The 19,887-nt window shown below is 42.2% G+C and overlaps 1 protein-coding gene and 1 long non-coding RNA gene across 5 annotated transcripts in view; one reads left to right on the top strand and one right to left on the bottom strand.

Moving 5' to 3' along the window:
• Positions 1–19,887, top strand: part of MYO1D (myosin ID) — a 382,795-nt gene that overhangs the window by 219,994 nt on the left and 142,914 nt on the right. For all 4 annotated transcript variants that reach the window (XM_050763783.1, XM_050763784.1, XM_050763785.1 and 1 more), the window contains one exon: positions 7,910–8,023. In XM_050763783.1, coding sequence (XP_050619740.1) covers positions 7,910–8,023 — 114 coding nt within the window. The remainder of the gene's footprint in view (positions 1–7,909; positions 8,024–19,887) is intronic.
• Positions 1–19,887, bottom strand: part of LOC126939018 (uncharacterized) — a 148,235-nt gene that overhangs the window by 22,865 nt on the left and 105,483 nt on the right. The gene's annotated exons all lie outside the window — the stretch shown is intronic.

The raw sequence follows: 19,887 nt of genomic DNA, 5'->3' as shown, positions 1-19,887 counted from the left end.
TAATCTAAGAATTCCACAACTCATATTTACCCTACAAATATATCTGCACAGATACCCAGAGAGAAAGATGTACAGGTTTGTACATTGTAACAGCCAGAAAAACTGGAAAAAACGTGAATATGTATCAATAGGTAATTAGATTAATCAATTGTATATGTATACAGTAATATACAGTGATATTATTTAAATGAGCGGGAGGCCAGACGTGGTGGCTCACGCCTATAATCCCAGCACTTTGGGAGGCTGAGGCAGGTGAATCACGAGGTCAAGAGATCAAGACCATCCTAGCCAACATGGTGAAACCCCGTCTCTACTAAAAATACAAAAAAAATTAGCTGGGTGTGGTGGCATGCACCTGTAGTCCCAGCTACTCAGGAGCCTGAGGCAGGAGAATTGCTTGAACACAGGAGGCGGAGGTTGCAGTGAGCCGAGATCGTGCCACTGCACTCCAGCTGGGCAACAGAGCAAGACTCCATCTCAAAAAAAGAAAAAAGTGGGAAAAAGATATATGTGGGGAGAAAAGGACAAAATATGTGAAACAGTGGTTTTCAAGACAGTGGACATCAAGCAAGGAAAGACAGTGTTCCCTGAAATATGAAGAAGAAAATGAGGTGATGAGCCCTGCAATTTGCCAGTTTTCTGTCTTGAGAGACTTTCCAGTCCCAGGATGAGCAGGCAGGGAAGCCCAGGCAGAGCCCAGTAGACAAAGACAAAGCTTTTCAATAGTGAGAGAGCGACTAAGGCAGCTAGAATTTGCAGAGCAGAGTATCAGAGAGGAGAGAGTTGCACAGAGAGAAAACTCTAAAGATCTGTAGAGGGTTCACTTTGTTCATCTGAGTACTGATCAGCACATGCATATGTGTGTATGAAGAAATAACTCAAGGCTGGGAAACAGCACCCCAAAAGGATTATAGGCAACAATACCCAGTACTCACACAGGGTTGCAATTAGTGCCTGTTCACACCAGCCAGATTGGAAAACCTTGTGATTTATGAGGCACTGAATAGAGCACTGACAAGAGACTGCCTCAGTAGAGGGTTATAACTAGCCCTTGACCAAACACTGTTCTGATCCTACCTAATAAATCTTGAAAGCACAACCAGAGATGATCAAACTGTTCCCAAGTAACCTAACCAGAACAAAGCTCAAAAATGTTTATAGGAATACAAAAATATCCCGCTCACAGAAGGTAAAATTCACAACATATGACATCCACTCAAGTTTCCAAGCATTCGAGAGACTACAACTCATAAGGAGAGAAAAATTAATCATTCAAACTGACCCAGAACTGATATAGATTATAGAATTAACAGACAAGGTCATTAAAATAATTATTATGATTATATTCCATATCTTCAAAAAGCTAGAGGAAAGATTGAACATGTTAAATAAACACATGGAAGATTTTTTTAATGACCTGCATGAAGTTGTAGAGATGAAAAATACAATTTCTGGGAGGAAAAAACATACTCAATGGGATTATCAGCAGATTAGTCTCTGCAGAAGAAAAACTAGTGAATTTGAAGATACAGCAATAAAAACTACCCAAAATTAAACACAGAGAGAAAAATAAAAGGCTAAAACAAAGCATCAGGAAGTTGTTAGATAACTTCCTGTGGCCTAATAGAGGAGCAGTTGAAGTCTCTGAGGGAGAGGAGAAGAGAGAAATGAACAATATTTTCTAAAATAATGGCTGATATTTCCCCAAAATTTGATGAAATGTTAAATGCACAGATCCAAGAAGCTCAACAAACACTAAACACAAGAAACATGAAGTAAACTATACTAAGGTAAATTGTGATTAAATTGCTCAATACCAGTAATAAAGAGAAAAAACACACAGAGGAACAAGGAAAGGATGCATCCAATTTCTTGTCAGAAGCAATGCAAGTAAGGAAACACTGGAGTACTTTAAAGTACTGGTGAAAAAACAACAACAACTTAGAATTCTATACCCAGCAAATATATCTTTCAGAAACCAAAGTGAAATAAAGACTTTTTCAGACATATCTGAAGATAAACACTATAGGAAATATTAAAGGAAGTCATCTAAACAGAAGGAAAATTATACCACATGAAAATGTGGACATGCACCAAAGAATGAAGAGCAAGGGAAGTGGTAGCTACATAGACAAATACATGTCTTTTCTTACTTAAATGTCTTTAAAAGATAATTGACTGTATACCAATATTTATGGCAGCATTATTCATAATAACCAACAGGTGAAAGCAATTGAAGTGTCCATCGATGGATGAATGAATAAAGAAAATGTGGTATAGACCAGGCATGGTGGCTCACGCCTGTAATCCCAACACTTTGGGAGGCCGAGGCGGGTGGATCACTTGAGGCCAGGAGTTCAAGACCAGCCTGGCCAACATGGTGAAACCCCGTCTCTACTAAAAATACAAAAATTAGCCGGACGTGGTGGTATGGGCCTGCAGTCTCAGCTGCTCGGGAAGCTGTGGCATGAGAACCACTTAAACCCAGCGGGTGGAGGTTGCAGTGAACTGAGATCACACCACTGCACTCTAGCCTGAGCAACAGAGTAAGACTCTGTCTCAAAAAAAAAAAGAAAAAGAAAATGTGGTATAGCCATACAATGGATAAAAAGCCATAAATACATGCCACAACCAAGGTGAACCTTGATATTATACTAAGAGAAATAACCAGATACAAATGGATAAATATTGTATGATCCCACTTCTATAAGGTACCTAGAATGATCTGATTCTTAGAGACAGAAAATAGAATGGTAGTTCTAGGGGTTGGGGAAAGAGAGGACTGGGGAGTTATTGTTTAATGGGTATAGAGCCTCAGTTTGGAATGATAAAAGTTCTTGAGATAGATAGTGGTGATGGCTGCACAACAATGTGAATGTGCTTAATGCCAGTGAAGCATTGACCTATACACTTAAAAATGATCCAAATCGAGAACTTTGTTATGTGTATTTTGCCGGAATTTTTTAAATGAAAAATCACAATTGGCTACTTAAACGGAAACAATGATAAAGTAGCGTAGAGTTTATAATATATGTAGAAGTAAAATTTATGATAACAATAGCACAAAGATGGGGGAAATGGAAATATACTATTGTATGGTTTTTATACCATAAAGTGATATAATGTCAGTGACTGTGATATGTTATAAATGTATTCTGCAAATCCTAGAAGAACCACTAAAATGGCAATACAAAAAGTTATAACTAATAAACCAACAAAGGAGAAAAATGAAATTATTTTTTAAAAATCTCAATGCAAAAGAAGCAGAGAAATGTGGAAAAGGGAACAAAGAGCAAATGGGACAAATAGAAAACAAATTGAAAATGATAAACTTAAACCTAACTGTACTGATAATCACATTAAATGTCAATGGTCTAAACACACCACAATTAAAAGGCAAAGATTATGGCTTCTTAGCATGTGGATGTGTGCACCAACCCCAAAGCTCTCCAAACCCCATAATTTTGAGTTTATGGTGGTTGTATTACACAGGCATGGTTGATGAAATCATTGGCTATGTGTAATTAACTTAATCTCCAGTCCCTCTCCCTTCCATGAAGCTTAAGGGGTGGGGCTGAAAATTCCAACCCTCTAATCATGCCTTGGTCTTTCTCTCAACCAGCCCCAATCCTGAAACTATCTAGGAGCTTCTAGTCACCAGTTACCTGATTAGCAGATAGAAACTCTTATGTTGGGAATCTGGGACTAAGACTAAATAAATATCATAACAAAAGGTGATTCTGTAACGTCTATCACTCATAAAATCACAGGAGTTTTGAGAGATTTGTGTCAGGAACTGGGATGATGAGCAAATATATATATATTTCTTATATCACAATCAGTGTTTGAACAGTATAAGGAAGAAGAAAGAGGTCAACTCAACGTGATAGAGGCCTGTTTTTTTGTCTTGTTTTTTTGAGACAGTCTTATTCCGTCACCCAGACTGGGGTGCCATGGCACAATTTCGGCTCACTGCAACCTCCGCCTCCTGGGTCAAGCGATTCTCTTGCCTCAGCCTCCCCAGTAGCTGGAATTACAGGTGCACACCACCATGCCTGGCTAATTTTTGTATTTTTAGTACAGACAGAGTTTTGCCATGTTGGCCAGGCTGGTCTCAAACTCCTGACCTCAAGTGATCTGCCCGTCTAGGCCTCCCAAAGTGCTGGGATTACAGGCATGAGCCACCTGCCCAGTCATCAGTGTGATAGAGGCTTTTTAACAAAATAGAGAGCAGCTGGTTACAGTTAGAATGAAATAAATGTCATCAAGGAAGGACTGCTGGCAGTATCTTGGGGTGGGTTACCACACTCCAGAGTTTAGTTCTGAACTCTGAGATTTAGAAACTCTATTTTATAAGTATACCTAGAGTTGATCAGACTATCAAGAAAAGACTTTTGCTAACCAGATTCACACACCCACGCAAGAAATGTATAAGCTATAATGTCAGTTTGTAAATATAACAAAGGAATGTACCATGTCAGTGAGTCCTCATATTCACTCTCTAGTATACTTTAGTACCAAGCGGCTGGGAAATCAAATTAGTAATCAGAGCAGTTGATCAAAGACAGTAGGATGGTTTTAAGAATTAGGTCATTTACTAAAGAAACCCTTGATGTCTCTATCTTTCCAGCAATGACAATTTTATGTCTGACAGAGAACATGTCTTTACCTGGGTCCTGCTGGATTAAAAACTGAAGCATTCTTATTCATGTCCCTGTATTTCCAAGTTCAAAGCAAAATACTCTTTGTTCACCCTGTAGCTTAAATACGACTTTAGAAACTGTTCAGTCCCAAGGCTATGCCAAGGTAAACTTGATAGGATTTCAGTAAAGCCCTCTTCTTTATGCTTAGATTCTCTCTGAAACAGCCACTTTCCATTAACCATGTTACAAAATGTCCTTTGAGGTGAAAGACTTCTGTAAATAGCTACTTTCACCATAATGTGTTTTCTCCTTGTCTGCCTCTCCAGATGAACTTTTATCTGTGGCCCCCGTGGTACTGACTAAACCTAAAGACAGAGATCACTTGTAGTGTTTAGGGAAAAACAAATGTTAGGAATTTTTTTCTTTGGTTGAAGATTTTAGTTTTGGATAATAGAAGAAACAAGATGAGGGTTTATCTAATGCTGAGTCTATAATCTAGTTTTTCTATTACTGTATGAATTTAAGTGGAAGAAAAGAGTGCTTTTATGCCATAATTATAAGTCTGGAATTTCCATCTATATGTAGAATTTTTTCCTTTGCCATTTTGATATAGCTAAATTAATGCAATCTAAGGCTTTTACTTTGTTACCTGATGTCCTTCCCACTCAATTCATATTTTGAGGATAATTTAAGCTGCTGAAACAGAAGGTAAAGATTTGCGATGTGTTCTCTTTAGAAATTACATTTTTTGCATATAAAAATGTAATATTTCCAAACAGTGTTTTCATACAGTTGCTGCTTTGAGGTTTTTGTTTGTTGTTTTTAGATTAACTCGGGAACATATAAAAAGGACATGGGACCTACTTATTTCGACTCTGGAATGACCTTATGAAATTATGTAACAAGTTTTTTTAAATCATATTCTTTTACCCTACACTCATATGTTTTTCAACATGATTCCACGAAAGATGACGTGCATGACTTTTACTTATTATTGTTTCCTTTCTTTCATATATATATATATATATATATATTTTTTTTTTTTTTTTTTTTTTTTTTTTTTTACAGAGAGGGTCTTCTTCTGTTGCCTAGGCTGTCACTGCAGCCTCAAACTCCTGGGCTCAAGCAATGCTCTTGCCTCAGCCTCCCAAGTAGCTGGGATTAGCTATTATTCAGTGCCTATTTCAGATATTCTCTATGAACTCTAAGACTGATACAAGTGATAGTAAGTGTTCTTCAACATGGGTTTTACAGAACCAGTGTTCTATTGAATATTAGTAGGTGCTGAAAAAGGGTTTCATAGTTAAACGTATTTTGGAAATACTGGGTTAAACATGCTCTTTAAGTGCAGAATTCTCAGAGCCTTTAATATATTCGTGGGATGTGAATATCCCTAGTGGAGGCTGTGGTTTGCAGTATTTCTCAAACCAACTTATCCATGGAACCCTTACTTTCACAAAACCTCACATAAGGCTGGAACAGAACAGCTTGGAAAAATGCTGCTATGGAAGCTCTTCACTCACTCTGTTCCAAGTTTTCTGACAAGTGCCAATCCTCTGTTGTAGCAAAAACTGTTGCTACGTAAAGTTTTTTGACTGAGGGTAATAATTATTCCACCATATAGATTCTATTTTACTCTTAATTCCAGACACCATTTTTGTCAAGTTGAAGATTGAAAAAATGTGCTTTGGTTATAAAGGAAATGCTTAGAGAATTGACTGATTTCTAAAACTATGAGGCAAAGGGTAGAAGATTGAATAAAATTCAAACTAAAATTTAAATTTTAGTTTGCTGTATCCTCCCTATAGCAATATATCCTGCTATGTTCCAACCTGCCAATCTTAATTTAGTTAGCTAAATAGCCTACCGAAGCTAACCAAGTTTTCAAATTGATCTCTAACTTCTTTGTTTGCATCTTGGAAATAAGAATTTGAAAGAGGGAATGGGGGATATGGATCACAACTATGCCTTCTTTTCTAGTTGAGGAGGGCGTTTTAAGTTTTTGTTTGTTTGGTTTGCATTCTTTTTCCTTCTAGTTACTGAAAAACATGACATCGTAGTGGTTCAAAAATTTTTAGTGCTAGGTACATTGATTAAAATAGTATCCAACTCTAGCTGGATGTGGTGGCACATGCTGGTAGTCCCAACAACTCACTGCGTGAGCCCACTACACTCTATCTTGGGTGACAGAGTGCGACCCTCATCTTTTTAAAATACATATGTGTTTATTACCCAAGTCTAAGTAGCTAGGTACTTACTTATAAAATGTCCTGTGGGCCGGGCGCGGTGGCTCAAGCCTGTAATCCCAGCACTTTGGGAGGCCGAGACGGGCGGATCACGAGGTCAGGAGATCGAGACCATCCTGGCTAACACGGTGAAACCCCGTCTCTATTAAGAAATACAAAAAACTAGCCGGGCGAGGTGACGGGCGCCTGTAGTCCCAGCTACTCGGGAGGCTGAGGCCGGAGAATGGCGTAAACCCGGGAGGCGGAGCTTGCAGTGAGCTGAGATCCGGCCACTGCACTCCAGCCTGGGTGACAGAGCGAGACTCCGTCTCAAAAAAAAAAAAAAAAAACAAAAATGTCCTGTGGTTAATTCTGCCCTTAGGAAAAGATTTACCTGAACATGTGAATCTTCTCTGAATTTACCTGAACATGAGCCTCTATCTAATAAAGTAGCATTCTACACACACACACACACACACACACACACACACACACACACACACACACACACACACAAAATTTCTCCCAATCTCATTATCTAGTTTATTTTCTTTATATCATTATATGAAATTATTTTTACTTATTAGTTTCCTATCTGTCTCATCCCTATATACTAGTCTGAGATTCTTATTATAACCAAGGGCTTCATATTATTTCTTTGTATAATTGGGTTATTTGCCTTTTAGTTATTGATTTCTATTAGTTCTCTACATAGTCCAGATACAAGTCCCGTTTCAGATGTATGATTTTCAAAGTTTATCTCCCATTCTCTGGATTTGCCTTTTTACTTACTTGATGGTGTCTGAGTTACATATGTTCAGTCCTTTAATTCTATGGTTTTCTTGTTTTCCATGTTCAGTTGTAAAATTTCAATTGCCAAATTCCACAAATCTGGGCACAACTACTCCTTTTAAATCCTTATTGCATCCAGTAGAGTGGCCATACATGGTTCATATCTATTAAAGAATTTGTCTTCACAATCAGCCAACTTGATTTCATTATTGATGAGATACTATGATTTACTGGTTTGTTCTCTTACAGGTAAATCGATTTAGTAAGGTGGAAGACAGAGCAATTTTTGTCACTGACCGTCACCTATATAAAATGAATCCCACTAAACAGTACAAGGTGATGAAGACTATCCCTCTATACAATGTAAGTCCTCTGTGCTTCTCTCTGGATAAAGATTCTTAACCTGGTGCTCATGGACCACTAATAGGTCAATAGACTGAAGCTCTTTGGAGCTTTAGGATGCCCATGAATTCCTGAAATTTTGTGTGTCATATATTTTGTAGAAATGTACAGTTTTCTAAAAGGAGGATCCAAAGTTTCCAAGAGATAAATGCAGACGTTTTTTAAAGTGTAAGGACTACGGATTCTTTGTGATCTTTCTCTATTCCTGATCCACTGCTTAAGTGCACTGGTGTATAATGCATTTTCTTATTTGTTTTCATAAGGTTTGTTTTTATATGGAAATGGAATTAGGTAGAAAATCGGTAGGGGATTACTTAAAATATTACTTTTTCTCTTTTAAATGTAAAATGTATGCTGCTTCCAGAATTCTCTTCACCATATATTTGATGCATATTTAGTTGTTGATTGTGTGATCTCTGGTGTAAGTCTACTTTATTGTTCACTATAACCATATGGTTTTCTAATTTCATCATCATTTTTCATTTGAAATATGAAATTTCGTGGGTATCTCCTTGAATCTCAATACGAGTTTGTTTATTTGTTTGTTTGTAATTTGTCCTTCTTAACAGAGTCTGCTTTACAAGTGACTGTTTATTCTGATTCTTCGGAAAGATCCTACCAGAATATGGGATCTTTTCATGTGTCAGGTGATTTTCCTCTGTTAGTTCTTGAAAAAGGAAGACTGTGTTTGTCTAATACTGGGAACTATGAGGAGTATTACTTAGAGATTATTTTAAATCCTTTTGGTTGCTGCAAGAGGCAATAGGAAACATATTGTTTTACAGTTTTATTTTGCTAAGTCAGGGGTCCTTTTAGTTATAAGGTACAAGGAAGACAAACTATTCCTGGCTTTGCTGAAGGCTTTAGAATGATTTAGACTATGGGGTGGAGATCTGTCTTCACTATGCACCCCTCACCCAACCCCCTCACACACATACCTTTTTTCCTTTCAATAGAAAGGCCAATAGATTGCAACTAAGGCTAAAATGATATTATAAGACACTCTTTTTTATTTTATTTTGTTTTATTTTATTTTATTTTATTTTATTTTATTTTATTTATTTTTTAGACAGTCTCACTCTGTCCCCCAGGCTGGAATGCAGTGGCACCATCTCAGCTCACTGCAACCTCCACCTCCCAGGTTCAAGTGATTCTTGTGCCTCTGCCTCCCGAGTAGCTGGGATTATAGGCGCACGCCACCATGCCCATGCATTTTGTATTTTTAGTAGAGATGAGGTTTCACCAAGTTGACCAGGCTGGTCTCAAACTCCTGGCTTCAAGTGATCCACCCGCTGTGGTCTCCCAAAGTGCTGGGATTACAGGCGTGAGCCACCACACCCAGCCCTAAAACACTCTTGATTATATATAGTCTTCTTATATATAGACTTACAATCTTCCATTGCAGCCACAGTTTAAGCCTAATAACCCTCCAGTCTTAAAGTAGGAGATGAAGGTAGATGAGACAGGAAATCAAATTTTGTCAAAGTCTAAAGAAGTGTGAAACCAAAAATATTAATTGTGGTATGTGTTTTGTTCCTTTTCCTTGCTTTCTATTAAGGGGAGATTCATCAGGCACATGATATAAATTCAATAAATAGTTAGACAGCTCTTGGAACCGAAGTTGTTTTCCCTTGTTCACGTCGACTGTTTTGTACTTATAGTCACTGTTTCCCTTTATCTTCATCATTATCATTGTTAATTGTTCTTAATAATATCATGACATCATAAAAACTAACAATGTTTAACTACTGTAGTAAAGGTAAAACGTCAATGGGATGGATACACCCTGTTGCAGATGCTGTCAGCACCCTGCCCATACCGTCTTGTATTCCCATACCATATTTGTGCATACCAGCCTAATTGCCAGCAGCCAGTGTCTTTGTCAAAAAGCTGCCCTCAGGCCGCCAGACCCACTTTGCCCTCACTCACAGAGGGCTGGAAGTGCCTACGCACTCATTGTGTGATGGGTGTGGGGTATAAATACTCCATCTCCATCACTCATTGGCAAAGACAATTCCAGGCTGTATCACACCATTTCCTAGAGCTTCCCTGCAGGAGTAAACTTGCCGACAGTGGTGGCTGCCTTCTCTCCCCACTCCCTTGCCAGTGTCCCTGAACCTCCCAAATCAACTCTGTATACTCATCAGCCTTTGTCTCAGGGTCTGCTTCTGGGTGGAACTAACTTCAGAAGGGCACCCATCTTTTCAGAGGGAGCAAGTTCGATGTGATGGGGAACTTCCAACTAGACCTATCATTGTTTTTAAGTCTGAAGCAAGTATGTCAAAATATTAAGTATGGATGATAGGGCATGAGTATTTGTTATATTATTTATACTTTTCTGTATGATTGAAATATTTTGAAATTAAAAACAAAGTTTAAGATATGATGATGCTAATAATAGTGTTGGAGAAGCTGGGAAAGGATGAAGGAAAGTGATTTCAATTTTAACCATATTGAGTTTGAGGTTTTGGTGAAACTTACAAGTATACTTTCCGTAGATAGTTGGGAGTCTAATCGTAGAGAGGGGGAAAGAATTCATCACTTAAAATTTAAGAGTGGACCCATGTATAGTTGGAGGCTGAAATTATGAGTCAAGAGAGAGAAAGGGGGTGAATTATTCAAAAACATCCACAGTTAAATGGTGGGAAAAAGAGAATCACTGAAGGAAATGGAATAAAAAGGAAATTTCTTTATGGTTCTCCATTTTCTCATCTCTCTTTTAATGGACTAAATGAGCTCTAATTTCCCTTCAGTTCTATACTTTTTAAATTCTAGGAAAGAAAAAACTATGAGAACATCATGGTTCAAAATCAAATTGGAAAGTTTTCAGAAATAAGAGTAGTCAATAAAAACATACAGGGCATAGCTAAGGGCGTCCACACTTCTCTCATTCTCCACCTTTCATTTCTCCTTCTATAGAGGCTCCTTTCCTGTTTTAGTTATTCCTTTCTTGCTCCAAGGACAGACTGTGAGCTCATTCTCTCTTAAGTAATGTTTCTTTGCCACCTACCCCCCGCTCGAGACGGAGTCTTGCTCTGTCACCCAGACTGGAGTATAGTGGTGCCATCTTGGCTCACTGCAACCTCCACCTCCCGGGTTCAAGCAGTTCTCCTGCCTTAGCTTCCTGAGGAACTGAGATTACAGGCGCCTGCCACCATGCCCAGCTAATTTTTTTTTTTTTTTTTTTTTTTGTATTTTTAGTAGAGACGGGGTTTCACCAGGCTGGTCTTGAACTCCTCACCTCGTAATCTGCCCGCCTCGACCTCTCAAAGCGCTGGGATTACAGGCATGAGCCACCACACCCGGCCCCATTTTTTAATTTAGTGAAGGTACATAGGGTAGTAAGGGAATCAATCCCATGGAAAGCCAGGAAATGCTACCATTCAGGTTTTAAGGCAGCTTTAAGGGACCATGCTATCGTTTAGCCTCCTCCACAACCTGAGTTTTGCATTTCTACCATTCTTTCTCTTTTTCTCTTTGTCTGTCTTCTTACTCGCAGTTACTTCTTTCTTGCCAGACAGCATGGGTCAGCTTTAGGCTAAGGTCTGAGTCAGCCAACTCAGCAAACCATTCGAGTTTCATCTTGCAGTAACATATTGAACACAGTGTCTCAGATAGGGCCTCACCATAGCAACCAATGCTGGGTGATCCAGATCGGTACTTTTGTTCATGCCAAATGCTTGCAAATCTATGCATAGTCTTTCCTTACTTTTTCTGGTATGGCATGGATAATTCCTACTATTCATTTTGGGGTATAACTGATCCCTCCTCCCTCCACTATTTATGACTGTCATCCTTAAGCCCAAGCCACATTTGGACCTTGGTCACAGATCACGCTGAATATTGGGGTGGGTCACTGAGTTTTCCCAGAAGAAAGGAGCATCAGAAGAGAAGTGCTTCAAATAGGCCAGGCTGGCCAGGCATCCTAGGTCCTTGAATCTTCCCAGCTACTCCCCCTCCAATTGCCAGCATCCCAGTCTTTGTCAAACAGGACCTAAAATTGTGCTCGTGAATCTCCAGGATGGGTGAAATGTCAGCTGATGTTGCAACTTGGCAGTATGTCTAATAATTCCTGAACGTAGTCTTCATGAGTGCTTTCAGCAGAAAGTGGTTCCTCTGTTTCCTTAACTCCCTCCAGCCACGCACTATGGGACCAGTATTTGTTGTTTTCCTAATGCACTATAAAAAATACCCACCCAATTCCACTATCCTTACATCTCCTAATGCATTGAACTTCTATAAATCAGCAACTAACTTTAACCGGCACACCAGCCATCTCCCATGGGTCACCAGTAGATAGGTTAAGTGACATCTTCCTCCCTGCAGACCATGAACTGCTGGTTTTTCACACTGGGTGGAGTGATCCTCGTTTGCCCCTCCTTGCGAAGGTGCTGCAGCCAATTGCACACCCCCTCTTGAGAGTTGCTTTTTGCAGCATCCTGGTACTCATTTCTTCCTGCTAGGTTTTGAGTTGCAATGAACAGAGACTTAAGGGACCTCAAGTAGATAGGAGGTGGGAGATTTTAAATTGCATATGGGTCAGAGAGAGTGACAGTCTAGAAATTACCTTCTTTGGGATTTTAGGCAGTTATACATCAGATCATCTGATCACACCCTCAATAACTAAACCATTCAATTCAGATAATTACTAAGTGTTCATTACGTGCCAGCCACATACATATTAGGAACACAGAGGTATCAAAACAGGCAAAATCTCTGCAGTCTTGGAATTTACATTCCAATGGGGAAAAGTATATGTGTGTATATGTATATACATACATGCATGATGTGGTCCATAGAAGGTGATAAGAGAAAAAAATAAAATCAGGAAAGAAGATAGAACGTGTGAGGGGTGTGTAATTTTAAATAGGGTGACTAGGCCTCACTGAGAAGTTGACATTTAAGCAAAGACTTGAAGGAATTAAGGAATGAACCATATGTGTACTTGGTGGAAAGTATTTTAGACAGAAGGAACAGCAAAGACAGAGACGTGAGCAGGGAGGAAGGAGCCTTCTGTGGGGGCTGGAAATGTGTAATAGCTTGATCTGGTGGGGGTTTCACAGATGTATACATTTGTAAGAACTCATCAAGCTGTTTACTTGAGATTTGTGCACTCTAGGGCATGCATGTTATACCCTAATAAAAATGGGAGGAGAAAGAGAAGAAAAAGAAGAAGAAAGCAAGCTATCTATGAAGGGGGATAAGAGGAGGATGTAAGTAAAGAGGAAAGTGAAGCAAATTAGGTAAATGATGACTCAAGCCTGGGGAGATTTCAGCATACTTAAAGAGAGGGGTGTGTGAAACACTAGAGTGAAGAGCTCTTCATTGTACCTATAGGTATATACCCCTTTGTGTTCCTAATATTGATTGTATGTACTTTTTCTTATTTATTCCAAGATCAGTTTTGCTGTAGGTCTGTCTCTCTTACTGATTTTGTGATCTTATCATTTACCTCTGCTCTTATTTTTCCTTCTTCATTCTTTAGGTTGTTCTTTTTCTAGCCTTTTTAGTTGGGAGCTTAACTGTTTTGTTTTTAAATTTAGTCTTAAAAATTCATTGAATTTGTAAATTTGTATTTAAGAATGGCTTGAGCTGAACTTCACATGTGTGATACTACCTTTGTTGTTCAGTTTTAATTATTTTGTGATTTCCATTGTGGGTTCCTCTGTAAGCCATGAGTAGTTTGGTAGTATGTTTTTAAATTACTACATAAATAGTAATTTGTGGTACATGTGCTTTTGTGTTCTATGCGGGGAGATCATGTTTCCCTGTTGCTCTTCAGTGCCATATTGGTCATAAATCGAGTGTCCATAACCGCCTCTGGATTCTCTGTTCTATTGGTCTGTTAGATATCCTCGTGCCAATTACTGTTTTGATTACTGTTGGACAAAGGTATTATGAACCCAAAAATTACAATAAATTCCCAGATACCCTCCTTTCACTCTTACCTCTTCCCAACATAGCACTCTCATTTGCCACAACCATACGAAGAGAAAAAGAGCCGGGGATGGTGGTAAAAGGAATTCTGCCAGAAAGGACAGCTTCCTATTTGCCTATTTATATATATATAAATATGCAGCCGCCACTCTGCTCCAGAAGGTTTGGGCCATGTCTGAATCCAGTGGGCCAAAGCTTTGGATTTGCCTAGAAAAATCAGAAGTCTGCATTTTATGTAAAATCTCCTAATTGTTAAGTAGTATGAACTAACTTTAAAACGCCTTGCAAGCCAAATAAACATGTCTATAGGCCATATTCAGCCCCAGGTTTCCAGTCTGCTACCCTTATTAAAAGAGGGCTTGTTGTTTGTTATTTGAAACGAGCTATAACCAGACTCCTTGGCCTCCTCCATGCCAAACTTTAAAAACTCTAAAATCTATGTTATGTGTTATTCTAGACTTTATGGAGCAGAGATAGACACCATTTCTCACTCACTTATAAGGAGCTATAATTGGGTGCAAGCTTTAGGAGAATATATTTTCTACTTCAGTTAGCAAGTAAGGAAGGGAATAAAGGAAATCTCTGATAAGTAGATCTTTCCTAACTTGAGAGCATTCTGTTCCCTCAGAGTTCACTACTAATTCTATCCCTCTAACTTTTTATTATGAAAAATTTCAAACTTACAGAGAATTTGAGAGAATAGTACAGGGAACACCCTTGTGCCCCACACCTATATTCACTAAGGCTTACTTTTTGCCATTATGTGTTTTATTTCTCTTTCTCTCTTGTGACACTTCACCCTTGAAATACACGTGTGCATCTCCTAAGAATAAGGACATTCTCCTTCATAACCACAATACCATTTTCTTATCTAAAAAAATTAATATTTCTATAATATCATCTCATATTCAGTACATATTTAAATTTCCCCAGTTGTTCAGACTGCCTTTTTTTTTTTCTTTTTTTTTCTTTTTTTTTTTTTTTTGAGAGACAGGTTCTCGCTCTATTGCCCAGGCCGGAGTGCAGTTGCGCGATCATAACTCACTGCAGCCTTAAACACCAAGCAATCCTGTCTCCTCAGCCTTCCAAGTGGCTAGAACTGCAGATGCACACCACTACTCTTGGCTAAACTTTGAAAATATTTTTGTAGAGACGGGGTCTTACATTGCCCAAGCTGGTCTGGAATTCCTGGCCTCAGCCAATCCTCCTGCCTCAGCCTCAAATCCCCAAGTGCTGGAATTACAGGCATGAGCCACACCACACCTGGCCAAAGACTGCCTTTTAAACCTGTTTTTTTAATAACAGAATTCTATGTAGGTTCACATTTACATATCTAGAAGTAAAATTATTACATCATATGGCACTTGGTAGTTACATCTCTGGTCGTTTTAGTCCACACTGCACCTCCATTCACACATACTCCATTTTTTTCCCATCATATTGACTTTTTAAAACCGCTTTCTTGAGGTATAATTCACTGTTACAGACTGAATTGTGTTCCCCCAAAATTTGTATATCAGAGTCCAAACCCCCAGTACCTCAGAATGTGACTGTATTTGGAGATAGAGTCTTTAAAGTGGTAATTAAGTTAAAGTGGGATCATAAGAGTGGGCCCTAATCCAGTAAGACTGGTGTCTGCCTCAAAGGAGATTAGAACATAGGTACAGAGGGAAGGCCATGTAAAGACATAGAGAAGACAGCCATCTACAAGGCTAGGAGAGAAGCCGTCAGAAGAACAACTCTACCGGCCGAGCGTGGTGGCTCAAGCCTGTAATCCCAGCACTTTGGGAGGCCCAGGCAGGCAGATCATGAGGTCAGGAGATCAAGATCATCCTGGCTAACACGGTGAAACCCCGTCTCCACTAAAAATACAAAAAAATTAGCCGGGCGTGGTGGCAGGCAACTGTAGCCCCAGCTACTTGGGAGACTGAGGGAGGAGAATGGCGTGAACCCAGGAGGCGGAGCTTGCAGTGAGCCGAGATCGCACCACTGCACTCCAGCCTGGGCAACAGAGCAAGACTCCATTTCAAGAAAAAAAATAAAAAAGAAGAACAACTCTACCAACATCTTAATCTTAATTTTAGACTTCCAGCCTCCAGAACTTCAAGGAAATAAATTTCTGTTGTTTTAGCCACCTAGTCTGTGATACTTTGTCATATCATCCTTAGCAAACTAATGTGTTTACATACCATAAAATTTTCCCATTGTAAGGTGTAGTTATTTTTAGTAATTTATGCAGTTGTGCAATGATCACCTAATCCAGTGTTAGAACATTACTAGGCTGGACGTCTGTAATCCCAGCACTTTGGGAGGCCAAGATGGGAAGATTGCTTGAGCCCAGGAGTTTGAGACCAGCCTTGGCAAAATAGTGAGACACCATCTCTACAAAAGAAAAATGAAAAAGAAAGAAAGAAACAGATCTGAGTACTAGATGTGTTTGTTGCTACTGGGGATTCATTTCTTTCAGGTCCTCTCAGCTGGCATAGCACAGAAATTAATGTGTATAATCTGTGTATAGACACATATTTATAAATATTTTTATATGTGACCACCTTTATATGAAGTTAAACATGAGTTTATATTAATGTCTCTCACTCTAGTCCATGACCACATTAATCATTCTAGCCTTCCCCCATTGCTTATCTTTAAATTCCCTGTCCAAAAGTGAGAAAACTGGCTTGCACCATCTACTGTCCATTTACCTAATTGTTCATTTCCAGTATCCATGCATGGCAGTATCAGAATTGTTAACCTGTACCCTGTGAGGCACAACTTTATCAAATGGAGTACAGTGCTACGTGTACTTCCTTTTTCCTTTAGTCTTACACACTCCACTCATTTCCAAAGTTACCTAGATCAGCACTTTTTCCTCCCACCCTCTTCAGTGAGATTGTTTCATACCTTTTTTTTTTTCTTGAGATGAAATCTCGCTCTGTCGCCCAGGCTGGAGTGTAATGGCGCAATTTTGGCTCACTGCAACCTCCACCTCCCAGGTTCAAGCAATTCTCTGCCTCAGTCTCCCGAGTAGCTGGGATTACAGGCGCCCGCCACCATGCCCGGCTAATTTTTGTGTATTTTCAGTAGAGACGGGTTTCACCATCTTGGCCAGGCTGGTCTTAAACTCTGGACCTCATGATCCACCTGCCTTGGCTTCCCAAAGTGCTGGAATTACAGGCATGAGTCACTGTGCCTGGCCCATACCTTTTAATATAGGTAGATTGTCTTGTCACATTTTTGCATTCCTACGTGAAATCCCCCAACCTCCTAATTTTTTTTAAGTTGCCCACATTAAGGTTCACTCCTGATGCTGTTGAGTTCTGTAGGTTTTGGCAAATGTATAGTGTCATATATCCACCATTACAGTATCACACAGAACAGTTTCACTGCTCTAAGGATCCTGTGTGCATAACCTGTTCATTCCTTTCCCTCTTTTCCCTGAACCCACAGGAACCACTAATCATTTTACTGTTCTACAGTTGTGCCTTTTCTAGAATGTCATATAATTAGAATCATACAGACTGTAGCCTTTTCAGATTGGCTTCTTTCACTTAGCAGTAGGCCTTTAAGGTTCCACCATGTCTTTCCATGGCTTGTTGGCACATTTTTTTTTTTAGTCAAGAAATAGTTCATTATATGGAGGTGCCATAATTTGTTTCTCCATTCACCTATTGAAGAACATCTTGATTGCTTCCACTTTTTGGCAACTATGAATAAAGCTACTATAAACATTTGCAAGCAGGTTTTTTGTATGGACACAAGTTTTTAAATCTATTGAGTAAATAGGAGTGCTATTGCTCAATCCTGTAATAAGACTAAATTTAGCTTTATAAATACTGCCAGTATTTTCCAAAGTTGCTGTATCATTTTCCATTTCCACCAGGAATGAATGAGAGTTTCTGTCACTTCCCATCCTCACCAGTATTTGATAGTGTCTTTTTTTTTTTTATTTTAGCCATTCTAATAGGTATGTAGTTATATCATGTATTTTTCTCTTATCCTAAAATACATAACTCAGTACACACTGGATTATCAGTAAATCTTTATGAGAACCATCTCTCCACTCTTTGTCATTAGTTGGTTTGTTTTCAGGAAACAAAGCTTGATCTTTATGTAAGCCTAAGCAAACATAATTAAAAGATGAATTTGGCACTTTTTTCCCCTCTTCCATTAGCAAGAATTATTCAGTCAATTTACCATTTAATGATGGTTCTAGTCACTCACACAGGAAAGATCAAAACAGGAAATCGTGATAGGTTTTTGAGTCTCTTTTCAGCAAACACTGTTCTCACAAATGGCATGGTCATATAATTATAAACAACATGAAACATTAAGTTACAGGTGACCCCTTTCTATGTATAAATATTGCACACTAAGGTTAAGGTTTCAGCCAACTGGAATCTGCATTATTGTCAAATTAGCGTCATCCCCTTTGAGTCACTATGCTATATTTGTATGTAATATTGAATTAAAGCATTAGTTCTAAAATTGTTAAGAAAGGTTAAAATTTTTACAGGGACAGTAGCGTTAGAATTTGAATGTTTTTTGAAGCTGGGGAACTTGTGGTTGCTGAGGCTTGATATGGAAAACAGAAGCAAGAAATAGCCTATATAATTAGCAATGTTGTGTCCAAAGCTTTGATCACAATCTCTTTGAAAATCATGCTAGAGATCAGTATAAATTGGTGGGAAAGATTGCTCCCCATGGCTGAAGCATGTTGCTTGAATAAATGCACTTCGGCCACTAGAGTTCATGTGGACATTAGTCCTCCCAAACCAGCATCCATGGAACCGGTTCCAAAAACCCCCCCCCCCCCCCCCCCCCCCCCCCCCCCCCCCCCCCCCCCCCCCCCCCCCCCCCCCCCCCCCCCCCCCCCCCCCCCCCCCCCCCCCCCCCCCCCCCCCCCCCCCCCCCCCCCCCCCCCCCCCCCCCCCCCCCCCCCCCCCCCCCCCCCCCCCCCCCCCCCCCCCCCCCCCCCCCCCCCCCCCCCCCCCCCCCCCCCCCCCCCCCCCCCCCCCCCCCCCCCCCCCCCCCCCCCCCCCCCCCCCCCCCCCCCCCCCCCCCCCCCCCCCCCCCCCCCCCCCCCCCCCCCCCCCCCCCCCCCCCCCCCCCCCCCCCCCCCCCCCCCCCCCCCCCCCCCCCCCCCCCCCCCCCCCCCCCCCCCCCCCCCCCCCCCCCCCCCCCCCCCCCCCCCCCCCCCCCCCCCCCCCCCCCCCCCCCCCCCCCCCCCCCCCCCCCCCCCCCCCCCCCCCCCCCCCCCCCCCCCCCCCCCCCCCCCCCCCCCCCCCCCCCCCCCCCCCCCCCCCCCCCCCCCCCCCCCCCCCCCCCCCCCCCCCCCCCCCCCCCCCCCCCCCCCCCCCCCCCCCCCCCCCCCCCCCCCCCCCCCCCCCCCCCCCCCCCCCCCCCCCCCCCCCCCCCCCCCCCCCCCCCCCCCCCCCCCCCCCCCCCCCCCCCCCCCCCCCCCCCCCCCCCCCCCCCCCCCCCCCCCCCCCCCCCCCCCCCCCCCCCCCCCCCCCCCCCCCCCCCCCCCCCCCCCCCCCCCCCCCCCCCCCCCCCCCCCCCCCCCCCCCCCCCCCCCCCCCCCCCCCCCCCCCCCCCCCCCCCCCCCCCCCCCCCCCCCCCCACCCCCCCCCCCCCCCCCCCCCCCCCCCCCCCCCCCCCCCCCCCCCCCCCCCCCCCCCCCCCCCCCCCCCCCCCCCCCCCCCCCCCCCCCCCCCCCCCCCCCCCCCCCCCCCCCCCCCCCCCCCCCCCCCCCCCCCCCCCCCCCCCCCCCCCCCCCCCCCCCCCCCCCCCCCCCCCCCCCCCCCCCCCCCCCCCCCCCCCCCCCCCCCCCCCCCCCCCCCCCCCCCCCCCCCCCCCCCCCCCCCCCCCCCCCCCCCCCCCCCCCCCCC

Source organism: Macaca thibetana, chromosome 16, assembly GCF_024542745.1.
Source record: "Macaca thibetana thibetana isolate TM-01 chromosome 16, ASM2454274v1, whole genome shotgun sequence".
Taxonomy (NCBI): Eukaryota; Metazoa; Chordata; class Mammalia; order Primates; family Cercopithecidae; genus Macaca; species Macaca thibetana.
The sequence above is the reverse complement of the archived record's forward strand: the minus strand, read 5'-3'. Positions and strand labels throughout refer to the sequence as shown.